The sequence below is a fragment of the Podospora pseudocomata genome, chromosome 4 (assembly GCF_035222375.1).
Source record: "Podospora pseudocomata strain CBS 415.72m chromosome 4, whole genome shotgun sequence".
In the NCBI taxonomy this organism is placed as follows: domain Eukaryota; kingdom Fungi; phylum Ascomycota; class Sordariomycetes; order Sordariales; family Podosporaceae; genus Podospora; species Podospora pseudocomata.
In genome coordinates this window covers 688392-711526 of record NC_085888.1, presented here as the reverse complement: position 1 = coordinate 711526, position 23135 = coordinate 688392, and the positions used below count along the sequence as shown (strand labels likewise).

At 54.3% G+C, this 23135-nt stretch overlaps 9 protein-coding genes across 9 annotated transcripts; 3 read left to right on the top strand and 6 right to left on the bottom strand.

Moving 5' to 3' along the window:
• Positions 1 to 502: 502 nt before the first annotated feature.
• QC762_402219 (uncharacterized protein) lies at positions 503 to 1376 on the bottom strand (the record flags this gene model as incomplete). Its single annotated transcript, XM_062889673.1, has 2 exons — positions 503 to 955; positions 1029 to 1376. The coding sequence occupies 2 exons, from the start codon at positions 1374 to 1376 to the stop codon at positions 503 to 505; spliced, it is 801 nt and encodes a 266-aa protein (XP_062743196.1).
• A 430-nt stretch (positions 1377 to 1806) lies between these two features.
• QC762_402220 (uncharacterized protein) lies at positions 1807 to 3482 on the bottom strand (the record flags this gene model as incomplete). Its single annotated transcript, XM_062889674.1, has 2 exons — positions 3150 to 3482; positions 1807 to 2792 (listed from the first exon to the last, which is right to left on the bottom strand). The coding sequence occupies exons 1-2, from the start codon at positions 3178 to 3180 to the stop codon at positions 1807 to 1809; spliced, it is 1017 nt and encodes a 338-aa protein (XP_062743195.1). The 5' UTR covers positions 3181 to 3482.
• A 247-nt stretch (positions 3483 to 3729) lies between these two features.
• Positions 3730 to 7792, top strand: QC762_402230 (uncharacterized protein). Its single transcript, XM_062889675.1, is given in 7 exon segments — positions 3730 to 4135; positions 4259 to 5535; positions 5595 to 5845; positions 5908 to 7003; positions 7064 to 7399; positions 7408 to 7687; positions 7743 to 7792. Coding segments are annotated over 4 exon segments (2079 nt in total). The 5' UTR covers positions 3730 to 4135; positions 4259 to 5038; the 3' UTR covers positions 7299 to 7399; positions 7408 to 7687; positions 7743 to 7792.
• A 478-nt stretch (positions 7793 to 8270) lies between these two features.
• On the top strand, positions 8271 to 8966 carry QC762_0063310 (uncharacterized protein; the record flags this gene model as incomplete). The annotated part of the gene is made up of 1 exon (XM_062883640.1): positions 8271 to 8966. One exon carries the CDS (start codon positions 8271 to 8273, stop codon positions 8964 to 8966), a length of 696 nt encoding a protein of 231 aa, XP_062743193.1.
• Positions 8967 to 9743: 777 nt separating this feature from the next.
• QC762_0063300 (uncharacterized protein) lies at positions 9744 to 10388 on the top strand (the record flags this gene model as incomplete). The annotated part of the gene is made up of 1 exon (XM_062883639.1): positions 9744 to 10388. The coding sequence occupies one exon, from the start codon at positions 9744 to 9746 to the stop codon at positions 10386 to 10388; it is 645 nt and encodes a 214-aa protein (XP_062743192.1).
• A 51-nt stretch (positions 10389 to 10439) lies between these two features.
• Positions 10440 to 12818, bottom strand: QC762_0063290 (uncharacterized protein; the record flags this gene model as incomplete). The annotated part of the gene is made up of 1 exon (XM_062883638.1): positions 10440 to 12818. The coding sequence occupies one exon, from the start codon at positions 12816 to 12818 to the stop codon at positions 10440 to 10442; it is 2379 nt and encodes a 792-aa protein (XP_062743191.1).
• Positions 12819 to 13397: 579 nt separating this feature from the next.
• On the bottom strand, positions 13398 to 14798 carry QC762_402260 (uncharacterized protein; the record flags this gene model as incomplete). Its single annotated transcript, XM_062889676.1, has 1 exon — positions 13398 to 14798. One exon carries the CDS (start codon positions 14796 to 14798, stop codon positions 13398 to 13400), a length of 1401 nt encoding a protein of 466 aa, XP_062743190.1.
• Positions 14799 to 16064: 1266 nt separating this feature from the next.
• On the bottom strand, positions 16065 to 16754 carry TRP2_2 (anthranilate synthase component 1; the record flags this gene model as incomplete). Its single annotated transcript, XM_062889677.1, has 1 exon — positions 16065 to 16754. The coding sequence occupies one exon, from the start codon at positions 16752 to 16754 to the stop codon at positions 16065 to 16067; it is 690 nt and encodes a 229-aa protein (XP_062743189.1).
• A 3117-nt stretch (positions 16755 to 19871) lies between these two features.
• QC762_402280 (uncharacterized protein) lies at positions 19872 to 21380 on the bottom strand (the record flags this gene model as incomplete). Its single annotated transcript, XM_062889678.1, has 1 exon — positions 19872 to 21380. One exon carries the CDS (start codon positions 21378 to 21380, stop codon positions 19872 to 19874), a length of 1509 nt encoding a protein of 502 aa, XP_062743188.1.
• Positions 21381 to 23135: the final 1755 nt, after the last annotated feature.

Genomic DNA, 23135 nt, shown 5'->3' with positions numbered 1-23135 from the left:
GCAGATGGGTTAGGTGTGTCGTCGATGCAGGAATCCAATATGGCTTTGCAACCATCGGGTAGATAGATGCTTCATGATGGATACCTTAGATGGGTTGTAGAACGACAGAAAACAATGCATGGAGGGTTTCGAATGACTGCATGAAAGCTTATTGTTTGCCTCGCCTTGCAGTAAATAGACAGAATGAAGCAGGCAGTTAGTTCAAGTCTAGAACCTTACAGCTCTCGCTTGTTTACAACAAAGGTTAGATGCATGACAATAGACTCAAGCCCTAAAACGTCATAACAAGAGCCATGTAGTCCATCATTACAATGAGACTCAAGCCTAGAACTAGCGGGAAATAGTCGCTAAAAGTTACCATGTGGACATAAAAGATGGGATTTCTACAGATTAGCGAAACGAAACTAGCCCCTTTGTCTAAAATATAGATGACGCCGAATATTCCACCTGCCCCCGGTCTATCATCGCCCACCCAACCCAACCTAACCATCTCTCTCCATCATCAACAACACCCCCCCTCTTCCTCCCCATCCCACTCCTCATCCGCCTCACCCACATACCCCCCCCAACCCCCATCCCAACTCTCATACCCCCCCTCCCCCGTCAAAAAGTGCGCCCCCCACCGCTCCCTCCTCACATCCGCCAATATCCTCTCTTTTTCGTCTCCCTGACAACTATGCGCAATAACCACACTCCTCTCCCTCAACTCTTTTGGTAACTTCTTCACATTCTCCCTCACATAACCCCCCCACCACTCCCTGGCTACATTCTCAAAAACAACCACGTAATCCCCCTTTTCCCAATACCCCTGATCAGGAAAAACCCCCGGGTTATACACCACCACCGCGTCTTCCCCAAGCGCACTCCTCACCTCCCCCGCGGCCTCAGCCATATACCCCACATGGCCCCCATCAGCAGGCGCCTCGTCAAAGAAAATCCCCTTGATATCCACGCCCTATTTTCATTATCATTAGCCAGTGTGTACCACCCCCCGCACTGTGTTTTTTTTTGTTTGTTTGTGGACTTACGCAACCCCTCTTCTCACACCCCCAAACTTTATACCTCTCTATATCCCTCCTCATCTCTCCCTGCTCCCTCTTCCCATAGCTGCAGTAGACATACCCCACCAACTTTACATTTTCCACATCCCTCAGTTGTTGAAGCACCCGGACGTAGTTCTCGTCCGGCCTGTCGCCCTCCCCGGGGCCATTGGACGGGTTGACGACGACGAGGAACTGGAGGGTGGGGTGCCGGTTTGCGGCGAGCAGCAGGGGGGTCCAGGCGTCGGGGGAGGGGTAGATGTAGAGGGGGAGGAGGATGAGGGCTTTGTTGTTGTTTTGGGAGGGAGAAGAGAGTTTGGTCATTTTGGTGCCCATTTTGATGGGGAAGAAAAATAAATAAATAAATCAAAAAATAAAAAGTTTATATTAATTGGGTGAGATAAGGTAGAGAGAGGTGAGGTTGTATTCGCGTGCGGGAGTTGGAGTCGGGGTAAATGATAAGGTGGAGAAAAAAGAGAGGTGGTGGTGTGTGGTGGTGTGTAGTGGTGGGGAGAAATGGTCTATTGCAGCTCTTTTGATCTAAGAAAACAAAAGAAAATAAAAAAATGTCCGCACCACAAAAAAAAGCCAAGGTGGAGACATGATGTGAAATGATGCAAAAAGCGGGGAGGAGGGACGCGGCACCCCAGGGATGATGATGGTGTGCGTGGCTCTGGTATGTGTGTATGTGTGTGTGTGTGTGTGTGTGTGCGGCAAAGTAAAACAAGAAAGCAAAGAGAGATGATGATCTTCAACGCAATCATAATTATCGGCCAGAGGAAAACCGCCGCAGCACCTTTGTCCTCACCTGCCTTCCATCGCAGTACTCAGCCCCAAAATTGAGGTTCATCCCCTTGAGAATGGTGCTGAACCCATTCGCGCCCGGGGCGTTGCAGTACGCCTGCTTTTGCTCGGCGTTGGTGTTGAACGGAGCTCCTTCGGGGTACTCAATGTGGAACACGGGCTTGCCCGCGTCGACAAACTGAGAGAAGGTCCTGCAGTCATTGAACTCGGCGCACTCCTCGTTGACGGCAAACTGCATCCGCGGCAGCATCGTCTTGACAATGTCGCCGGCGTTCTTGAGGCCGATGGCCATGTTGCGCTTGTGAGCCTCGTCGGCGAGGAAGGTCATGAAGGAGACGGAATCCTCCGGTGTCAGGTCCATCCCGTTCTCGTTCTGGTACCCATCGACATTGTCAGGGTCGACAGCGTCGCAGCCCATCCTGCTGGCGATTTCGATGCGGCCGACCATGATCTCCCTGATCGCCGGGCTGCTGATGTTGAGCCATCTCTCGTCCGGCCACCCGTCCAGGACAAGGCCGATGTCCTCTTCGGGGAACTTGGACGAGTCAGGACGGTTCTTCTCGTAGGACCCGGCGCTGAAGTAGCAGATGACCTTCTTGTTGAGCTTGTGCAGACTCGACACGGCACGCGAGTTTTGGTGCATGAACATGTCAATGTCGTACACGTCGACGTCGGGTTCGACAGCAGGGTTGTTGGGGTCAATGTCGAGCTTCGCGTTGAGGATGATCTGCCATGACGTGTTGACCTTGGGCTGCCAGATGGCGGTGGGTTGAGGAGCCGGTGGTAGTGAATCGTCGTCTCCTCCGCCGCCGCCCCGGTTCTTCAGACCGAGGCCGAGGCCGAGGCCGACAATCAGGACGATGATCAACACGGCGGCCACGGCAGCCAGCACCAGCTTCTGCCGGCGTGACAGCCTCGATTCCCTACTATTCCTCCGCAACCTGCCCTCTTTACCCTCCATTCTCTGTTGTGCCGGTGGCCACAGGTGAGAGGGTTGCTGGTGTGTGAGCGGTGAGGGGAGATGGCGTCGGTGGCGAGACGAGGAGGGACAAAGAGTTGGAGGGGTAGGTATTGGCCTGGAAAAACAGCAGACAACAAACGAGGCAATCAGCAAAGCCTGCGGCGCGCGTGAAACAGCAAGAATTCCAATGCGAAGTGCCGGAGGAATGATCGGATTGAAGATCTTGGCAGCCCTCGGAGTCGGGTGTGAGGGGGGCAGGCAACAGAGAGGAATGGAGGCTCGATAGAGATGGCAGAATGCAGGCAGCGGCCAGACGAGACAGACAGCGACTCACTACTACTCACTTTCAGGCGGGTTTGGCGGCAGAGATGACATGCCAAAAAAAGACGTTCGAGAATCGGGATACGAGTTTCGGCTTTGCGCCCTGCCGAGAGACACATCCACGCCCACGCGCTCAAGGTGGAAATGGTATTTGTGATGGAGACGACGGTCGACCGTCTTCGAGACGTCTCGGTCTCGTCCACGCTGCGCGCTGCGACTGGCGGGCGTCACCGAGGAGAGAGAGATCGACAGACAGAAAGACAAATCGCTGCCACTGTCGCTGAGGTGGTGGTAGTCGTGTCTGTGATGGCCGGTGGGGTAGGATTCGTGGCTGGCCCCCCCTCCCTCCAGCCGCCCTGCGACGGCACCGAAGCGGAAAAGATGGCTGCCAAGATTCCACGTTGACAGGGGAGGAGGGGCAGGGGAGGGGCGGGCTGACAGGGGAACACAAGAGCTAGAGGTCCGTTCCGAACACCCATGAGGTCGAGGGGTCTCACGATAGATGCATAACGCCGATCTCTCCAGACGCCCCCCAGACGCCCAAAGATGACGGCCGATGCAACCTCGACGGTCAAGGGTCCCCTCCCTCTTTTCCCTCTTCCCCACACTTGCTTTTTCTTTTCTTTTCTTTGGGGTCGAGGTTCTACTTCCGGCTGTTGTTGCGCTGTTGTTGAGCCTGAATGTGCCTGATTCTAGAGTGATAGCCGACGGCTTACATGAGCTGAAATGGGTCCATGTCTTTTATTCTGCAAATTCTGCAGTTTTTTTGCGTGGTTTTCTTTTCGTCTCCCTTGTTCAGTCATCAAACAAGTGTCAAGATGATGATGATGATGACGACGACGACGGCTTCTTCCAGTCTTCCAACCATGGAAGTCTTACCTTGCCGGGGGCTCAAGTGAGTCAAGAGACCAGCTCAGAGTCGGCCAGCCATGCATTAGGGCTCTATTCGCGGCTGTCACCGACGCATTCATTGGGCCATTCCGAGGGAATATTGGTTCTTCGCATTCCTGTACGCAAGGCTCCGAACGACTGGATACCCACCAGCACCGGCCCATGACCAACATCATACATCAATGGTCCATAGGGCCTAGCGTGGCTGTCGCTGACTGCCGTCCGTTGGAAGCTGGAAAAGCAAAGTTCCACCGGCCGGCCACTCACGTATCGCACTCGCATGCACCCGGGCCCAGCAGGCACCCTTCGACGACGGTGTCGGATCCCCGGGTCCATGTCGACGTTCAAACGTCCGGTCCACACCAGACGTCCACATGTCACGCACTTCGTGTTCCCCTTAGCTCCTTTTCTTTCTTGTTCTCGGTCTTGATATTGCGGCCTGAACGTCCAAATAGGGTAATCTTGTTGTCCGCTGTGGTGTAGCACCGTCAGCGCCTCTTCTCGGCGCGTCCACGCCGTGCAAGCCGAATCCCTCATGTCTTTGCCTTCAGGCACAGGAGTTGGAAAAGAAGAAATCCAATAGTTTGTGCCCTCGCCGACGTCGCCCCCCGAAAGCCATCCGGAACACCAAGGGCCACCAAGGACCACACCTCATTTCCTTTTGGTCAGTCAGTGCCGTACTGTGTAGGGTAACAAATCCAATACTGGCAGCTTGTGGCTGGCAAGGGGGCCCGTCCAGATCACCCACGTTCGCTAGCTTTGCTCACTTCTCACAATCCGAGCGAGAGGCTGAGAAAGAGGGGCGTAGTCTCGGTCGAAGCTGGCCGCCAGTACTTATTCGAGATCCAACCCAACCTGTTCGGAACCACCATCAAGCACCAACGACACTCGTTCCTGTCGCACCTTGTTACCCGGCAGGTCAGGGAGTTTGCCTTGCCTCACGGTATCGGTCATTGTTTGGGCCAGTCAGTCGCCCTTCAGACGTTCGCTCCTTGTTCGCTCCTTTCACGCTCTCCCCATCATGATCTTCCGTAGGGCTGCAGCAGTTCTCGGAGGCATCTTGGCGCTAGGTCAAGGTGCCTGTGTGAAGGCTGCCCTCTCCACCTCCAATACCATCTTGGTCCTGGCCCGTGATGCCGCTTCCGCCACCTCGGCCACCTCTGGCCTCCAGGGCTACGGCATCCCATACGAGGTCCTCCTTGTACCTCAGTCCGGTGCCACTCTGCCTCCGCTCAACTCCTCAGCAGAGTCCGGCAACTACGGTGGCTTCATTGTGCTCAGCGAGCTGGCCTATAACCTTCCCGGTGGCTGGGGCAGCGCCGTCACCCCCGCCCAATGGCAGACCATCTACAACTACCAGACCACCTTCGGAGCTCGCATGGTGCGTCTCGATGTGTTCCCCAGCACCGATCTTGGTGTCACTCTTGCCGTCCCGAATGCTGGGTGCTGCAACACGGGCGTCGAGCAGCTCGTCAGCATCAGCTCGACCACTGATTTCCCCACGGCCAACATCAAGACGTGAGTGCCTGCCAACCTTGAGATATCACGAAGCACAGCCCGGCTAACCATGCACGCAGCGGTGCTGGTGTGAGCACACAAGGTCTCTGGCACTACCCAGCCACCATCATCAACTCTACCCTTGCCAAGCAGGTGGCTACTTTTGCTCCTTCTTCGGATGGCACCTTCACCACCACCACGACTGCTGCCATCATCAACGACTATGGACGTCGGAAGCAGATGGTCTGGTTCATGTCGTGGGCTACCGACTGGGCCCAGGGTCCCAACTTCCTGCAGCACGCCTACATCCACTGGTTGACCCGCGGTGTCTGTAAGTGCTCTTCGTTTTCTTGTCGATACCTGCCTGAAAATGCTGACTCGGTCATCCTTCAGTCCTCGGAAAGCGCAAGATCTATCTAAGCACGCAGGTGGATGACATGCACTTGGCCACGGGCTTGTACCGCCCAGTCAACACCGAGTTCCGTGCTCGCGTGAGCGACATGGTCCAGCATGCTACCTGGCAAACCAACCTCAACTCCCGTCTTCCTGCCGGGTCCAACTACTTTGTCGAGATTGCTCACAACGGCAACGGTGACATCGAGAACGCCATCACTCAGCCCGGCGGAACCACCACGTGCAATCCCAACGAGCCCGTGTGGTACGATACACCACCCGACACTCCTCTCGAGTTCCAGAAACCTCTCGGCACCGGAACCAATGTTTGGCCCAGCAGCTGGACGACCTATCCGTGGTCCTTGACCTGTGCCAAGCTGGATCCCCTCGCCACCTGGTTCAACACCAACCCCAACACCTTTGCCCACCTGTCCCACACCTTCACTCACCTGGAGCTCAACAACGCCACCTACTCCGACGCCGACAAGGAGATCAAGTTCAACAAGGCCTGGCTCCAGCAGCTCGGCCTCTGGACAGCCAGCAAGGTCTCCCAAGCCGGCCTTGTTCCTCCTGCCATCACCGGCCTCCACAACGGCGATGTCATCCGCGCCTGGTGGGACAACGGCATCCGCTACGTCGTCGGCGACAACACCCGGCCCCCCCTCCGCCACCCGTCCAACTCGTTCTGGCCTCGCATCTCCAACGTCGCCGACAACGGCTACGCCGGCCTGACCATCATCCCACGCTGGGCCACCACCATCTATTATAATTGCGACACGGCCTTTTGCACCACGCAGGAGTGGATCGACACCTCGGGCGGCAGCGGCACCTTTGCCAACCTCATCAACGATGCCCGCGCCGTCAACACCCGCTACCTCCTCGGCCTCCACCACGACCCCTTCATGTTCCACCAGGCCAACATGCGCACCGGCGACGTGGATTCGTACACGGTCGGCCCCGTCACCGGCAACCTCTCTCTCCTGCAGATCTGGGTCGAGGTGATCGCGCAGGAGATGACGCGGTTGACCAACTGGCCGATTGTTACCAAGAAGCACGACGACATTGGCAAGCTGTTTGTCGATCGCCAGACTCTGGAGTAAGTTTCTGTGTCACCCCAAGTTTTAAGATTAAATGCTGACCGTCATCATCAAAATAGCAACTGCGCCCCCAAGCTGCGCTACAACTACGCCGCCAACGGCAACACCATCACCTCTGTCACTGTCACGGCCAACGGGAACAGCTGCAGCGTCCCCGTGCCGGTGACCGTGAGGGGGGGTGCTACCGGGTCGGGGACGACGGTTGATGCTGTGGGGAGCGAGCCGCCTATCTACTGGACCACTCTGAGCGGGTCCGCGAGGACGTTGACGCTCAGCTCGCCGGCTGTTATCTAGAGGTTTTGCGGAGCATTTCGTATTGTTTTTGATATCATTCATCGGAGGGTTATATAATTTACCTTCGGGCTTTAAAAGGAGACTGGAATATTATTTGTTGGGTTAAATGGTTAAATTATCATTATCTAGTGAATGAGAGACCTCTTTCAAGATGGGATTTGCTGTGACGTGGTGAGGTGTGAGAAGCCTGGGTGAGAGAGCGTTGTCCCTGGTAAGCTGCTGCGAGTTGATAAGAGTCAGGCGTCCAGCAGGTGACATCCAGAATGTTTATTGACTTGGTCTCTTTGTATGATGGCTTCCGGATGTAAGATATCATGGGGTGCTTTGCTGTTTTCTCATGAGCATTTCTCCTCATGGAGATGCGATCCCCTTGAATTTGTGGACATACTGTGATCAAGCACGAGCAGATAATCATCTTGTTCCGCAAGCTAATCTTCACAACAGAAGAATTTTTTGTTATAAAAAGCGTCAATCACATACTCTGGCAGTTTCTAGTCCGCCTCGGTTGTTTTACTTGAGGAACACCCTCTTCGATCGCACTGTCAAATCTGCAGTTCCTCCCATCGCGATTGGGCAATGTTCATTCGGCGCCATGTCTATCATCATCAAAGACTCAGTGTCGATACCTCATAATGGGGCATGCAATTATCAGAGTTTCAACCCAACACAAAGAAAGCCCTGATTGCGGAATTCTTAGCGGAGCTCCTTGATTCGAAAAGCTCAAAACAGTGAAGTGTTCAACAGGTAGGCTATGGCTCTTTGTCTGCTTCCCCTTCTTTGTATTTGCAAAGTTCCCAAACTCTACACTTTTGGCAACCACGATGGTTGCAATATTTTTTCCACCGCCGAATCGACCGTCACAGCAGCTGGATACCGCAACATAGGCCACAGAAGAATCAATGACCATCTATCCAAGCAGCATCACCAAGCAGCCAAAACAGCATCACCAGCCAGCCAAACAGCACACAAACCATGAACGCCCGAGAAAAAACAACCCAAATCTACCCCCTAACCCTCACCCTAACCTCGCCCTCCTCCCCCTCCTCCAATCCCGCCCTCTCCCTCTCCCTACCATCAACCCTCTCCCCAAGTCGAATACCGACCGCCCAACCATCACCCAATCTCTCCCCCCTCCCAATTTTACTCCCTGGTAATTCCCAAACAACCCTCAACCTCCCCCCATCAACCACAATCCTCCTACTGACCAACCTCCCCTTAATCCTATCTTCCCTTCCCCCTAACATCCCCCTCCCCACCCTCCTCCCCCCCCTCCTCCCCTTCCGCCGGATCGCCATCCCGTTCCATCCCACTCTCACTCCTGAAGACCTGCTCCCCCTCTGGCCGTTCCACTTCCCTCATGTGGAGGACATATACATCGTGGCAGACGCTTCCACGCACCCGGATACTTTACGAAGAAACAAGGCCTACCAACCAGATGTGCTGGAGAGTTTTGTCATGTTGGGGGACGGGCGGGGGGGGGAAAGGAAGGCGTATGATGTCCATGGGGACGGGGAGGACAGGGCTTGGGTTATTGGGACGGGGGTCGGGACGGGGGATTGGGTTGTCAAGGGGTTGAATGAGGGGTTTTGGAGACGGGGGGTGGTTATGGGGAGGGGTTGGTTGGGGACGGGGCCGAGGGTGGGGTTGGTTGGGTTGATTACTGAGTAGGGAGGGGGAGTGATGAAGGGGATCATGGTGGGTGATGAGGTTTTGGGTTGGTTTTGGTTTTGTAAAGGGGGTCTTGTAGGAGGTTGGGGTTGGGGTGGAGAGGTTAACCTCCCGTCGTTTGTTGGAACTAGCTCTCAACAGAAGGAAGCTCCGGTCAAATATCACACCGTTTTTGCTCTTGACGAGAATCTGTGGTCCTAGTCAGTGGTAAAACGGACTACCTACCTGCATGACGTCGGTCCTACGAAAGATTGATCGTGGGCAACAAGACCCCTTTTCCATCCTCAGTCCCTGTCAGAGGTCATGGTGAGGTCACCCGCCGGTGTTATCACCAACCAGTGGAAGTGGCCAAAACAACCCCCAGAGAAACATCTCGTCCACCCAACCTCTTGCGAGTTGGATGACTACCCACCTGCTTGTTAGCAATGCCCCCCGAAACCACCAGCCCGTCCACCCGGATCGCCATCGTCGGCGCCGGCCAGGTCGGCGGCGCGGTCGCCTACGCGCTCATCCTCGGCTCCGTCGCGCGCGAGCTCCTCCTGGTCGATGTCAAGGTAGACCTTCGAGACGCCCAGGTCCGTGACCTCTCCGACGTCGCCTACGCCACCGGTGCCGGCATGCGTGTTCGTGCAGCTACGCACCACGAGGCAGGGCAATGCGACATTGTGATTATCACTGCAGGGTCGAGATATGGGTTTGGTAAGGAAACATTCCAAACCAAAAAACGGTTTGTGTTCCTTTGTTAAACAAATCATAGGCGAAACCAGCATCCAGCATATGCACCGCAACGCCTCGGTGATCCGCAACGTGGTCAAGGCCATGACGCCCTTCCGTTCAGACACCATCGTCCTCGTCGTCTCCAACCCGGTCGATCTCCTCACCTCGATTGCACAGGAGCTTGCCGGGCTGCCCAAGTTCCAGGTCTTTGGCTCCGGGACGTTCCTCGAGTCGGTCCGGATCCGGGGTTTGCTGGCTGAAAAGGCCGGGGTGGCCGCCAGCTCGATCCAGCTGTTTGTTTTGGGCGTTCATGGCGACGGTCAGGTGGTTGCTTGGTCGTCGGCGACCATCAACGGCATCCCCCTCGACAAGGTGCTCTCGCCCGACACGTTTGGACATCAGGAGCTTGCAAAAGAGTGTAAAGAGAGAGCCGAGACCATCTTCACGGCTAAGGGGGCCACGCCGTTTGGGACTGGGTCTGTTGTGGCGAGTATCTGCGCTTCGATCCTCTTCGACAAGAGGGAGGTAAGGCCCGTTAGCCATTTTCAGCCGGAATTCGATTGCTGTTTCAGCCTGCCGGTGGTTCTGGGGAGGAAGGGGATCATGAAGACGATTGAGATGCCGCTGGGGAGTGACGAGAATGCCGCCATTGCTAGGTCTGCGCACCGGCTGAAGAGCACGATAGAGCTTACGGATAAGAAGTGAGGAGATGAGCTGTATATACATGTTTCACATACATACCTACGCAAGGAATGCTCAGGGCTTTTCACTATCAACTACATGCCTCTTGACAGCAAGAAAGCTGTCAGGAATCACCGAAATGGAATCAATCCCAGCCTCGACCAAAAACCTCGCAAACTCTGGGTGATCACTCGGCGCCTGCCCACAAATGCCCACCTTTGACCCCCTCTCCCTCGCCACCCGGATCACCCTCGCAATCATCCACTTGACCGCCTCATCCTGCTCATCAAACAAATCAGCCAACAACCCCGAGTCCCTGTCCACCCCCAAAGTCAACTGTGTCAAGTCATTCGACCCGATGGAAAACCCGTCAAAATGCTCCGTGAACCTCTCGGCCAAGATAACATTCGACGGTATCTCGCACATGACATAAACCTTCAGCCCTCCCTCCCCGCGCCGCAGCCCATTCTCCGCCATGACATCCAGCACCTTCTTCGCCTCGTCCACCGTCCGGCAGAACGGCACCATCACCACCGCGTTGGTGAACCCCATCACCTCGCGCAGCTGCTTGATGGCCCGGCACTCGAGCGCGAAACCGTCGCGGTAGCGCGGGGAGTAGTACCTTGACGCGCCGCGGAAGCCAAGCATGGGGTTTTCTTCCAAAGGCTCAAACTCAGCGCCGCCGATCAGGCCCGCGTACTCGTTTGTCTTGAAATCGCTGAGCCGGATGATGGTCGGTCTGGGGAAAAAAGTCGCGCAGAGGGCCGCCAGGCCGTGGGCGAGCTTGTCGACAAAGTAATCCGGTTTGTGGGGGTACCCAACCGTCAGCTTGACGATTTGGTCTTGGACCTTCTCGTCCTTGAGCCTGTCAAAATGTACCAGCGCCATGGGGTGGACCTGGATGGCGTTGGAGACGACAAACTCCATCCTTGCCAGGCCGATGCCGTCGGCGGGGAGGCGCCACCAGCGGTATGCCGCGGAGGGGTTGGCAAGGTTGAGCATGATGTTTGTCCGGACGGGCGGGAGGTCGGTGAGGTCGATTGTTGTGGTGGTGATGTCGGAAACGCCCTCGTAGACAAAACCGACGTCGCCTTCGGCGCACGAGACGGTGACTTCCTGGTCGGTGTGCAGCACGTAGGTGGCGTCGCCTGTGCCCACCACGGCCGGGACGCCAAGCTCGCGGCTGACGATGGCGGCGTGGGAGGTGCGGCCGCCGTGGTCGGTGATGATGGCTGCCGCGCGCTTCATGATGGGCACCCAGTCTGGGTCGGTTGCCACCGTCACCAGGATGGAGCCGTCGATGAACCTGTCGATGTCTTTGGCGTCTTCGATGAGACAGAGGTGCCCTGCCACCGCGGCATCACCGATCGACAGACCCGTGGCTAGAGCACGCCCCTTCTTTTTGACACTGTACGTTTTGAGGACGGCAGGGTCCTGACGGGAGTGCACCGTCTCGGGTCGGGCCTGGACGATGAACAGCTCGCCTGTGATGCCATCCTTGGCCCATTCCATGTCCATCCCACAGCCGTAGTGCTTCTCAATGGTGCAAGCCAAGCGTGCCAGCGCGAGAATCTCGTCGTCGGTGAGAACAAACGCCGCGCGCTCGGCTTTGGAGGTGGGAACATTGCGAGTGGGCTGGTGGCGACTCCGTCCAAGGACCATCTTGGTCGCCTTGCCGCCTAGCTTCTTCTGGATGATGGGGACCAGACCGGTGTCGTTCAGAAGCGGCTTGAAGACTTGATACTCGTCCGGGTTTACGGTTCCTTGCACAATGTTCTCCCCAAGACCCCAGGCCGCGTTGATGAGCACGACTTTGTCGAACCCGCTCTCCGTGTCGATGGAAAACATGACGCCAGAACCACCGGCATCCGAGCGGACCATTTGCTGCACACCGACTGAGAGGGCAATGCTGGTGTGGTCAAATCCCTTGGTCTGGCGGTAGCTAATGGCTCGGTCGGTAAACAGCGAGGCATAGCATCGGCGACAGGCGTCCAGAAGCCGGTCTTCGCCAGTAATGTTCAAGTACGACTCCAGCTGGCCGGCAAAGCTAGCGTCAGGAAGATCCTCAGCCGTCGCGCTGGACCGGACGGCAACAGGCAGGTTATCAATCCGAGCCTCGGCCGAGAGCTTCTTGTAGGCGGTGGTGATGGCGGCCGCCGCATCAGCCGGCCACTCGCCGCGGATGAACAATCGACGGACTGCCCAGCCCGTCTCGGCAAGGGTCTCGCGCCCGGCCTGCCATTCCGCCAACAAACTACCAATTTTCTCTCGGATCCCGTTGGCGTCAACGTACTGCCAGTAGGCGTGAGAGGTGGTCGCAAACCCAGGCGGCACGGGAATGCCCTGGCTTGCGAGACGGCTGATCATCTCGCCCAAGGACGAGATTTTCCCGCCGACCAGCGCGACATCACCGCGTGTCAGATGTTTAAAGTCACAAACCAAGGCGGTAGACATCTTCAAGGATGTTGACGATGGCCGGATACAGCCGTACCGCAAGATGAGAGTCGGCGGGAAGTGACGAGATCGTCTTAGCATATACTTCATGAGAGAAAGCTTTGGTAGAGAGTTCTAGACCTTACAAGCCACTCATTACTCGGACCATTTGGGGGGTGCAGAGGAGGAGGAGAGGTGTCCAGCTCACTCGCTGTGTCCATCCAACAATACCTCCGTTGTCATGACTCCGCGATGGAGTGATCATCCGGTCGTCGCACCGGCGTAAAGAAGAGCCATGTTCAGGATGACGTTAGCGGTTCGTATCTAGGGGTCAATGCTACGGGACACAGTATGAGGCTTACCCATTGAACGGTCTACCTTTACTAAAAGTACCTAGGTACACAATCACCCGTCCCTTTTCATGCTGAACAAGACTCGGTCTCCCAACTTTGCAAAAGCAATGAAGCGGCCCATGGAGAATATGTTGAGATAATTAATTACTAAAAAGAAGAGGTATATGAGAACAAAAACAATGATTGCAACACTGCCTGGCAGCAGTGTCCATCCACACTGTCGACACATTCACCGTGCTTCAATATGTTAACCAGACTGGTACATACCCACAGCATACACATGAGGGTTCAGCTGGGTAAGGTTGTAAGGAGTAACATAAAGATCCAAGTCTGTCAAGACCAAAAAGATGGTACCGTTGACAGCCGGATCACCAGCAAACGTCTCCATGTTGGGCTGCACAGTCCAGGCGGTGTTGTTCTGGATCTCCTCCAGGGGAGTGTAAGTGACGTTGAGCTGACTGACCCAAGCGGCAAAGACAGGCGGGTTGGCACTCGTGCTGGTGATGTAGCTGTTGTTGGGGCCGACAGGGAAACCAGGCTCGTCCCACTGGAGGAAGACCTGACGGCCTGGGTAGGAGAGAGGGTTGGTGCGGTTGTTGGTGATGCCAGGGGAGCAGTTCACGCCCTCCTCAGTGCTGTTGATGCAGTCCTCGTCGTCCTCAATATCGGCAGTGCTGAGGGTGTTGGTGTAGCCGCCAGTGGTCTCATTCCAGGCGTTGGAGCCATTGATGCGAGCGGGGTTGGGCTGGTTGAGGATGTGAAGGGCAGGGAAGTTCTGCCAGACCAGGCGGGTCTGGTTGGCGGGACAGGATGAGATGTAAGGCGCCAGCAAGGTCCAGGCCCAGGACTGGGGGATGCCGACCTGGAACCACTCGGGCATGGGAAACAAGCCCTCGAACTGGCGGAAGATCATCTGTTGACGGGCCTCGGTGGTGATGCTCTGAAGGAGCATCTGTCCCACATCATGAGCATTGAGGTGGTTGAGGAAGCCGTAGACACCAGCTTCGCCGTACCGGGTCAGCTTCTGGGAAAAGTCAATGTACTCGCGGACATTGGTGACTGGGTAGTTGTAGCTGCACTGGACTGGAGCAGAGGGGCCGAGCATGTTGCTGAGAAGAGTGGCATGGCCGACTTCTTGCTCAGCCATGAATTGGAGAAGGTAGCGGTCCTCAGCCTTCAGACCAGCCTCCTCGAACTCTTCTTCAGAAAAGGTCGCAAGCCCCCAGTGAAAGAGATCGAGCTCGATCCATTCTTGGTAGAGTGCCAGGGCAATGGACTCGTAATCAAAGTCGGAGAGCACGCGATACACAGGGGCGGATCCGTTCGTTCCCACACCGCCGGAAGGCGTGTATGGTGCTGGGAGTGGAGCGTGCAGCTCGCCGTCACTTGGATAGTCAAACGCGTTCGGTCCAGGGGGCAAAGCTGGGATGGAGGGGGCAAGAACATCGGTGGTCTTGGCTCCAGTGGTGGTGGGTGGTGGCCCGGTGTATGGGCCGTGATCCGTAACATTGCTGTGTGGTCTGACGGGAGGAGTGAAGGCGGGTGTCGAGGTAAAAGTGGTGGTTGGCTCGGAGACGACAGGAACTGCCAAAGACCGGACAGTTAGAGAGAGCAAGGCAGTGCCCGCGGAGAGCTTGTAGGCGACCATGTTTGCGACCGACGGCTTGCCAGATGTGTGAGCAGTGTCTGATGTATCACAGCGTGGAGCAACACAGTGGTCAGGAGGGTGAATCTGATCTTATAACCTCCACGCGGCCCAAGCTGTCGGAGCCTTGAGCCGGAAATCAGGCCGTCGGTGTGTGTGCCCTGCTCAGAGATTTCTAACCGTCCCATCATCGACTTGATCTTCCCATCCCGGTGTCCCCGCCCAATCCGGCGGAGATTTACTGGAAAGAAGAGGCTGTACTTCAAAGACATTTGAGGTCATGACGCACGATCTGCAGGTGCTCGAAAATATGGACGGTATGTCGAAGTCGTCATCCCATTTTCTGTTCCGGCGGTGCTACCCTGTGCAGGGGCAAACCCCGATCGGGGCGTCCTCTCATGGAGAAGGGGAATGGGGAGAGCGGGATGGAGCCGCATTCGCATCGATCTGTGGTTGCCGCCGTGGTTGAAAGTGGCCCAGTGTGGCAGAGTTGAAGGGAAAAAGTGATGACATTATGATTGCTAGGAGAGCCCCACCAGGTGGCGCCAGATGTCTTGGCAGCTGCCTTGGCCTGGACAACTGCCGGGGACCAAGCTCTAGGCTTTTGTTCTCCCTCAACAAGAGTCGAACAAGCACAGCGAGGTAATGATATCGTTGCACAAAGAGATCGCTCAATCGAGATTCCGGGCTAGACGACCGGAGGAATGCTTCCGCGGCCGGCGTGGCTGAACAGGGTTCACTTCTGTTCGATCAACGATGGGTGGCTTGGCGCTGGCGATGATAAGATGGGCAAGATTGATAAGATTAGGCCACACAGCTTATCATGGTTACGTCCGCTGATTGGCCATGCCGACTTATAACCTCGTGCTTGCATTAAATGCAATGTCATGCGATGTTGATTGAACGTCCCTGAATCAGATATGTTGGATATGTATATTCAATCATCCGATGACAATGGTCATAAGTAGATCAATCATCAAATCTTTGTACAATCACCAACTACAACCAAATACACATACCCCTTTCCTCAGCTTCACCTTTTTTTTCCCCATTCATTCAGCTCCCGCCTTCCCTCTCCTTCTTCGCCCTCTCCTCCTTCCACTGCTCAAACAGTTCCCTCTCCCGCTTGAACTGCTCAAACAGCTCCTTCTCCATCCTCTCCCTAGCCCTTTTCCTCTTGAGCGCCTTGAGCCCCCACGCCCGCTCCACCGCGTCTAGAAAAGTATTCTTGAGCAGCTCTCCAAACTTCTTCACAAAGAACGTGAATCGTCATTTCGGCCTCTTCCCCTCATACCAAGGGTTGAAGTACACCGGCTCGAAATCATTCGCCGGATCAGGCAAGTGCTGCTCAAACCTCCCCGTGTAATTGAGGTACTCGGGCGCCTCATAGTCAAACAGCCAGTCGTTATTGCTCTTCTTGATATTCGTGCACTGCTCCCACTCGCTCCCCGTCATCCACCCGTTGTCGCACTCCCCGTCCTTGCACCGCCTGTCAAACCCGTACGTCTTCTTTCCCTTGCCGTCATACCACCAGCCCGTGTGGGACCCCTTGGCAATGCGTATTTGCCTCCAGGCCTCGTACATCTCGCGATGGTCACAGGTGAGCTCGCCGCCCTCCTTCTTGCGGTTGCCCTCGCGGACGACGGCTTCGATCTCGTCTTCGAACTTGTCGCCCTTCTTGCGGTAGTTGCAGAGGTAGGCGACCGAGCTGCCGATGGTGCAGCGGATCTTACCGTAGATGGGCACGTTGCGGCGGGCGCAGATTTGGTCGTGGAGGCACTCGATGGCTTGGTGCATCTCACAGTCTTCGATTTCATTGTACGAGCCCCAGATCTCGGGCCCGCTCAGGTCTTGTTTGTTGAAGGCGGGGAGGGGGGATACCGTCGCCGCGGGGGCGGCCGCGGCGGCGACAATGGTGGAGTAGCATGCTCCTGAGAGGAGCAGGGGGAGGATATGCATGATTGATGCGTGGGCTCCTTGTGCTGATATAAAGGAGTGAAAAACAGCCGAGGACAAGAGACGGGGGTGAGCACCCTGGGAACAGCTTCGTCTAGCTTGGTAAACGAGAGGAATGGTCTGGAGATCACGGCAGAACTTTTTGGGCGGAGGATGGGGTTCTTATCTGCGGTTTGAGGATGTTTTCGGACCTGCGAAGTGTTCCGTTAGAGTTGAGACAGACTCAGTGGGACCATTCGAGGATCTTGCCTGGATATCCAGTCAGGTGAAGCTGCAATCGATGCGGACTCCGGTCAACTGGGTCCATGACGAGGGAGGACTGCTGGAAATGTTGTTCTTGCTGTGTTGTTGACATCATCCCCGGATCAAAACGGGGTCGAGTTTCGGAGGATGGAATTGAGTTTGGGACCAGACATAGCCACTGGCGTCGGAGAGAACCAGACATCTGGGAAGATCGGGTTGATTTTGATGTCTTGAGAAAAAGGTCTGCTGGCCCGATGCGGAGCTTGTTGAATGTCTGGAGAATCTGCCCTGGCCGGTTATTTTGCTGCTTTGAGATGGCAAAGACTCTGGTTAGACTTCCTTTCGGGCCGCATCCTCAAAGCCAATGGCGGAACTAAGACTCTTGGTATGAAGCCCCATTGAATTACGCACCCGCACACATCCGCACACAAGATGTCGACCTCTCTTCGTTTCAAATACCAAATAAATCCTTGAAGTGCTCTTTACTCAAAACTACCCTGGATCAACATCCGTAGACCGATGGTGAGGTGAAAGTTCACTTGCACTCTCTTCATCGCGTGTGGCCCCTTCCAGAATGTTCTCCAGTATTGCCCTGGCATCCTCCTCGGCTAGGCCGCAGTCATCGCCTTCCTTGTTGCCTGGCTTCAGAGACCCGCGCCTGTCACTCATCAACCACTCAGATGTCTCAATGCCAACACCACGCGGGCCTGGGCGATGTCATCGAGTTGCTGCCTGACAAAAGCACAGACAAAACGCACTCTCTCTGAAATCGGCGAGCGTGCACTGAGCGCCCTGATCCAAGTATAAAATAAAATTCTCCTGTCAGAAACTTCCCTCTCTTTTCTTTTTCTTCTCATGATTCTTGGTCCCCATCACTTGAGCCTTGACCTCTCTGAGTGTCTTGGTAAGAGGCTAGCTAGTGGTCTTTCACATAATTGGATATGCATCTTGGATCGTGTATGCGAGTGTCGGGGGCAGTTGGGTGGATCTTGGATGGGTGACTGAAGCTGTTGGTGGTGTAGTGTATTATAGCCAAGTCGTTGATACTTTTTGGAACCTTCTCTCTCCCTTCTGGGAGACTTGCCCATTTTTTTCACCGGAATCATTGCTTTGTGATGATCTGGGGAGGAAAGATTCGTGGCATGACTCTTTGGAGTGGTACCAGGCATTTTATGCAGCTATCTACCGGCTAAGCCCTAAGCCCTTTAAATCCGCCATACTCATCTTCTGATTCATCGTCACTAGTCTCAGGTGTGCTCCTGTCTGACACCTCCTGACCGCTTCCAGCATCCTCCTTTACTTCAAACTCAGGCCCTACCTTTTCAAACTTGTGTTCCTGTGCATGTATGAGGTGCCGATTTGGATAGCTTTTGAAACAAAAGCAAAACTCCACACCTGTTTTGCAATTGTATTGGTACCTGCGGATTGTCTATAGTATGAAGATCATGGTAGAATAAATCGTGTAGACCATGAAGGAGTAAGGAGTAGTAAAATGTATGTGAGTTGCCAAGGCAGTAGCTCAGGTAACTTACGCACAGGCAACAGTCGCACACGCTTTCTCTTTCGAACCCCTTTTCACTGGCATGTTCCTCCCCTTCGAGTATTGGACCGAGATCTTCCTGGAGACCACTGCACAAGACCTGAATAACGTCACTTTGCACAACCCGAGAGAATCTAGCGATCTTTATGGGTGTCCATTTTTGATCGCCAACAAAGACAACGACGGATTGGTTTGCGCCATGCTTCAGAAGTAGGCTGATCACCTTGAGCTGATCTCCAGGTTTCCCTGGGTTCATATCGTCCAGCCAGGATTCTGTACCGCGGGCTGCCCAGCAAAGGGGTGTCCAACCGTCCAGATCAGTGGCGTCGACATCGATCTGGCCTCCAGAAAGGAGCATTTCTACAATCGATGCACGGCCTGCTGTTGCTGCCCAATGTAGTACCGTTCGATCACGACCGTCCGTAGTCTTGATGTCAGCCCCGGCTCGAAGAAGCGCTTGAATATTTTCAATACCTCCACAGCCTGTGGCCATATGTATCGGTGAGCGACCCATGCTATTCCTCACGTCAGGTTTAGCTCCATTCTGCAGAAGGAGGTCTATAATACGACTCGGTGCGTTGTATGCGGCGGCAATGATAGTGTACCCAAATACACCTCCTGGTGCGTTTACGTCAGCACCGTGCTCAAGGAAGTAGTGCAAAATCTTGTCACTCGTTCCAGAATTGTAGCGTGGGTCATCAGACTCATATCCCAGACACGCTGCGATAGAGGCACACCGTAGAGGACATCAGACGCTTGACTGACATTAGTCTTGTGTTCCACGAGAAGTTTCACCATATCAAAGTGAGATGTAAGACGACAGGCCGCTATCCGAGGTGAACCATAATAGGGATGGGCCTTTATCGACCTGTGCTCCCCGCTTGAGGAGATACGTTGCCTTTTCGATGTCTCCCGCCTCAGCCGCTCGCCCAAAAGGCGTAGCCATGACCTGGTCATTAATCAGGTCAATGTCAGCACCAGCGTTGACAAGTCGTTTGTATATGACCATGTCCGTTCTCATGACATGCAGAGGAGCCCAGCCGTCATTATCTGTGGCATCCAAGTCAATCTTAGTGGGAAAATCTAGTAGAGCACTTATGATCTCGATATCGTTGCGGAACACAGCCATTACAAGCAGCGGCTCACAGTCGCCTGAGGGGCCCGTCCAGCCAAGGTTGGCTCCGTGTTCCGCCAAAGATCTAACTCCATGAGCTGTTCCGATTTTGACAGCAAAAGCTATCGCTGTCCAGTTTTTAAAATGCCCATCTGCAAGCTCCACGGCTTGGTTGACTGATGCACCATGTTCCAGCAGCAAGTCCAAACTAGTATCATGCCGATTAGCCGCAAGCCAACATTAGGGGCGTGAACGGAGCCTTTGCTCGCAGGTTTGGGTCTGCGCCATTTTCCAGAAGGATCCGGACAAATTCACGGGGTTGGTTTTGAACAGCATTGTGCAAGATCCTGTTCTTTTGATCAAGATCTAAGTAGTTGGTATTTGCGCCATGTTGAAGTAGAAGTTCGAGAGCACGAGGGTTGGAACCTTTTGCTGTAACAAAATGATAAAGGGCAGGATCTCCATTCTTATCCACATGCTGGACGTTGGCGTTGCGAGACAAGAGTGTATCAACGATTTCTGCCTGTGGGCCGCTGGTGTTATAGGCGGCACACATCAAAGCGGTCATCCCTAAAGAGGATATCTGTGAATCGGCATTGGCGCCCTTTCCAACAAGTAGCCTCATGGTGTTGAGAAGGGTTGTTTCGTTGGTGAAAGAGCATACAATGTTTATGATGATTGGGGTCTCATCATCTGGATTGTTTGGCTTTGCCCCAGCTTCAAGTAGTATTTGACAATGATTTGTGTGACTCCAGGCTGCAGCGCAGAAAAGTGCGGATCCCTCTGGACTCGAGGAATTAGGATCGGCTCCATGCTGAAGCAATAGCTCTACGCATCTTTGATGCCCCTCGTAGGTTGCCGATGTTAGTGGAGGCCATTCCCCTTTCTGGTGACCCATGTTTGGATCAGCTCCAGCATGCAGAAGCAGCTCGGCAACTTTGTGGTGTCCCCAGGTGCAAGCCTGGTATAAAGGGGTGCTACCCTCATTGCTGGTACCCTCGAGGTTAGGCTTTGCTGTTTCGATAAGCATTTTTATCATGTCGGCGTCTCCATTGCGTGCAGCAAGGTGCATTGCTGTATTGTCCTGGATGGTCTTGTAGTTGATATTCGCACCATGTTGCAATAGAACCCTTGCGGCTTTCTTTTGCGAGTTCCAGACAGCCTGGTACAGCAACGAAATGGGCCTCGGTTCGGTCATCACCTGTGCTTCAGTTTCCACCGGGCAGCCTAGGGTGAACATCTTGTCCAGAAAGCGATCTAGACCAAGCCAGGATGCCCTGCGCATCACGTCTGCTGGCCAGAGGCTACCGCAATCTGTGGGATATCTCGCAAGTATGTGGTCCACGATCTCAATCAGCAATGTCTCGTTCCCAGAGGCTCTAGCGGCAGACAGGGTGTTGATTAGCACGTCACTAGAAAGATCGAACGTGTGCAATATATCTCTTACCACATGACGATGGCCTTCATGTGCTCCTTCCAGCAACGCGGGGCCTGCACCAATCTGGTCTGAAGGCTCCACCACATCAATCATCCCATGACTAGCAAATATAGTGAGCAGTGCTTTCGGTGGCTGAACGCTTCGTGTCACGGGGTTGAAATAAGCCCAATAGCCTCCGGTCAGAGTATTACCAATTTCTCTGCCAACAACCCTCTTGAGGACCGACTGTCGGGTCCGCAAACTGGAAACCTGCGCCAGATGATGAACCCACGCTCGTAGAGCATATGGGCACATGTTGCCATCCGTAGGGGGTTATCACTCTAGTTCTCTTGCTCGGCCCGCTTTGGTGCCAGGAATTCCTGCACTTTTGGGAGACATAGGTGGTCGAGACAGGCCGTGGCAATTATTTGATGCGCAGACTTCCGGACTTTGTCCCAGAGGTAGCCCGAATCGTCACCGCCAATGGTCATCAGAACATTTCTTAGTTGTGGATGGGCCAGTTTCACCTCGTTGTGGTCGATTTCGAAGATCCCAGAAAGATTTGTTTCGAGGCTTCGTCTTGCTCCCTCTACACTTTCGAAGCCCGAAGAAAGATTATCCGAATCCAATTGCATTGCAGTTGAGAGCTCTGCGATTGTGAGAGGCCGGGCGGCGTAAAGAGTCCAAGTCAACAGAGCCTTCAAGAAATCCTGGTCTGGAAAACGGTTGAACACCGTGTCCGGTAACACGAAAAGATCTTTGTTGCTGTCAGGCTGAGCATGTAGTTCAAGGCAGTCAAACAGTGGCTGAGACGAGAAACTATTCGGTCGTCCCTACTCGACCCTAGCCTGAGCCAGCATGATTTGTCGTACAAGGGGGTCCAGCCCAGCGGTTTACCAACATTGTCTTTAAATGCCAGTCTTGCCCTGTCTGAGCATCGGGGCATAGGTGCTAATTCCAGTTTTGTCCATGAGTGTGAATCCATCATTAGAGGTAAATCCAAGATTGTGTGCGGGCAGGTTGATTCAGATAGATCCTGGCACAATATCACCAACTGGCAAAGACGCCCCCGACGCAGTGCGCGGCGCTAATCCTACCACCTCATTGGACCATTTGGTTGGCTGTAGGTGATGGTTGACATCTTCGTCGTCGCAGGTCTTCTTTTTTGGCGCATGTTCAGCCATGCTCATTTTTGACAGAACACCCATCCAATATATCGGTTCCATTGGTCTATCGAAATCCTTCCCCTCATATATTACCAAGACACCATTAAGTATCCGCCAGAAGATGAGACTCGTGACAGCGATACTAGTGAGGGAGAAAAAGATGACTCGGACGATGATAAGAAAGAGTCAGTTGAGGACTCGTGAACAAGATTCTCGACATTGTTTAAGGGGCAACAAAACCACTCACAACTTCAGAGCCGACTGGGACCGCCTGGCACAGGTGCCGAATACGATTGAAAGGAGAATGCACTTCACTTCTTAGCAAAGGCAATGAAACGCAAGCTTCCGGGAAAAGACACAAAACCGGAGGATATGATAGAGTTTTTGGTCAAACATGAGAACGGCCTCATGTTTAGCCCAAACAGGTATCGCTACACGCCCCTCCTTCGTGCAATTGAGGAGAAAAAGGAATACCTCGTAAGGTGGATGTGTCTTTACAGCAATCATGAAAAAGGCGATTCTGTGCTCAGCATGGCCGACAATCAAGAGAAGAGAAACTGGCAAGTATTGAAGATATACAGGCATCGTTATCATGAGGCCAGACTAACTCGGGCCTGAACAGTATCCATGTGGCAATTGACAAAAGACTGAAAATCTTGCCCGAACTCAGCAAGTTGGCTAAATCGGAGACATTGACGGCCAAGGATGTGAAGGGCAATACCACGTCCACCATGCCGTTGAATACAGGAGGTGTCGAGAAGGGCAACTAGCTGTTGTGGAACTTATCACCTCCAAGTGCCCGGCTGCCTCCGATCCCATGCAAGATTGCGATTTCAATAATGACGGCCGATCGTTTTATTTTTATTATATCTTCACAAAACAAAAGGGCTTCAACAAAGTGGCA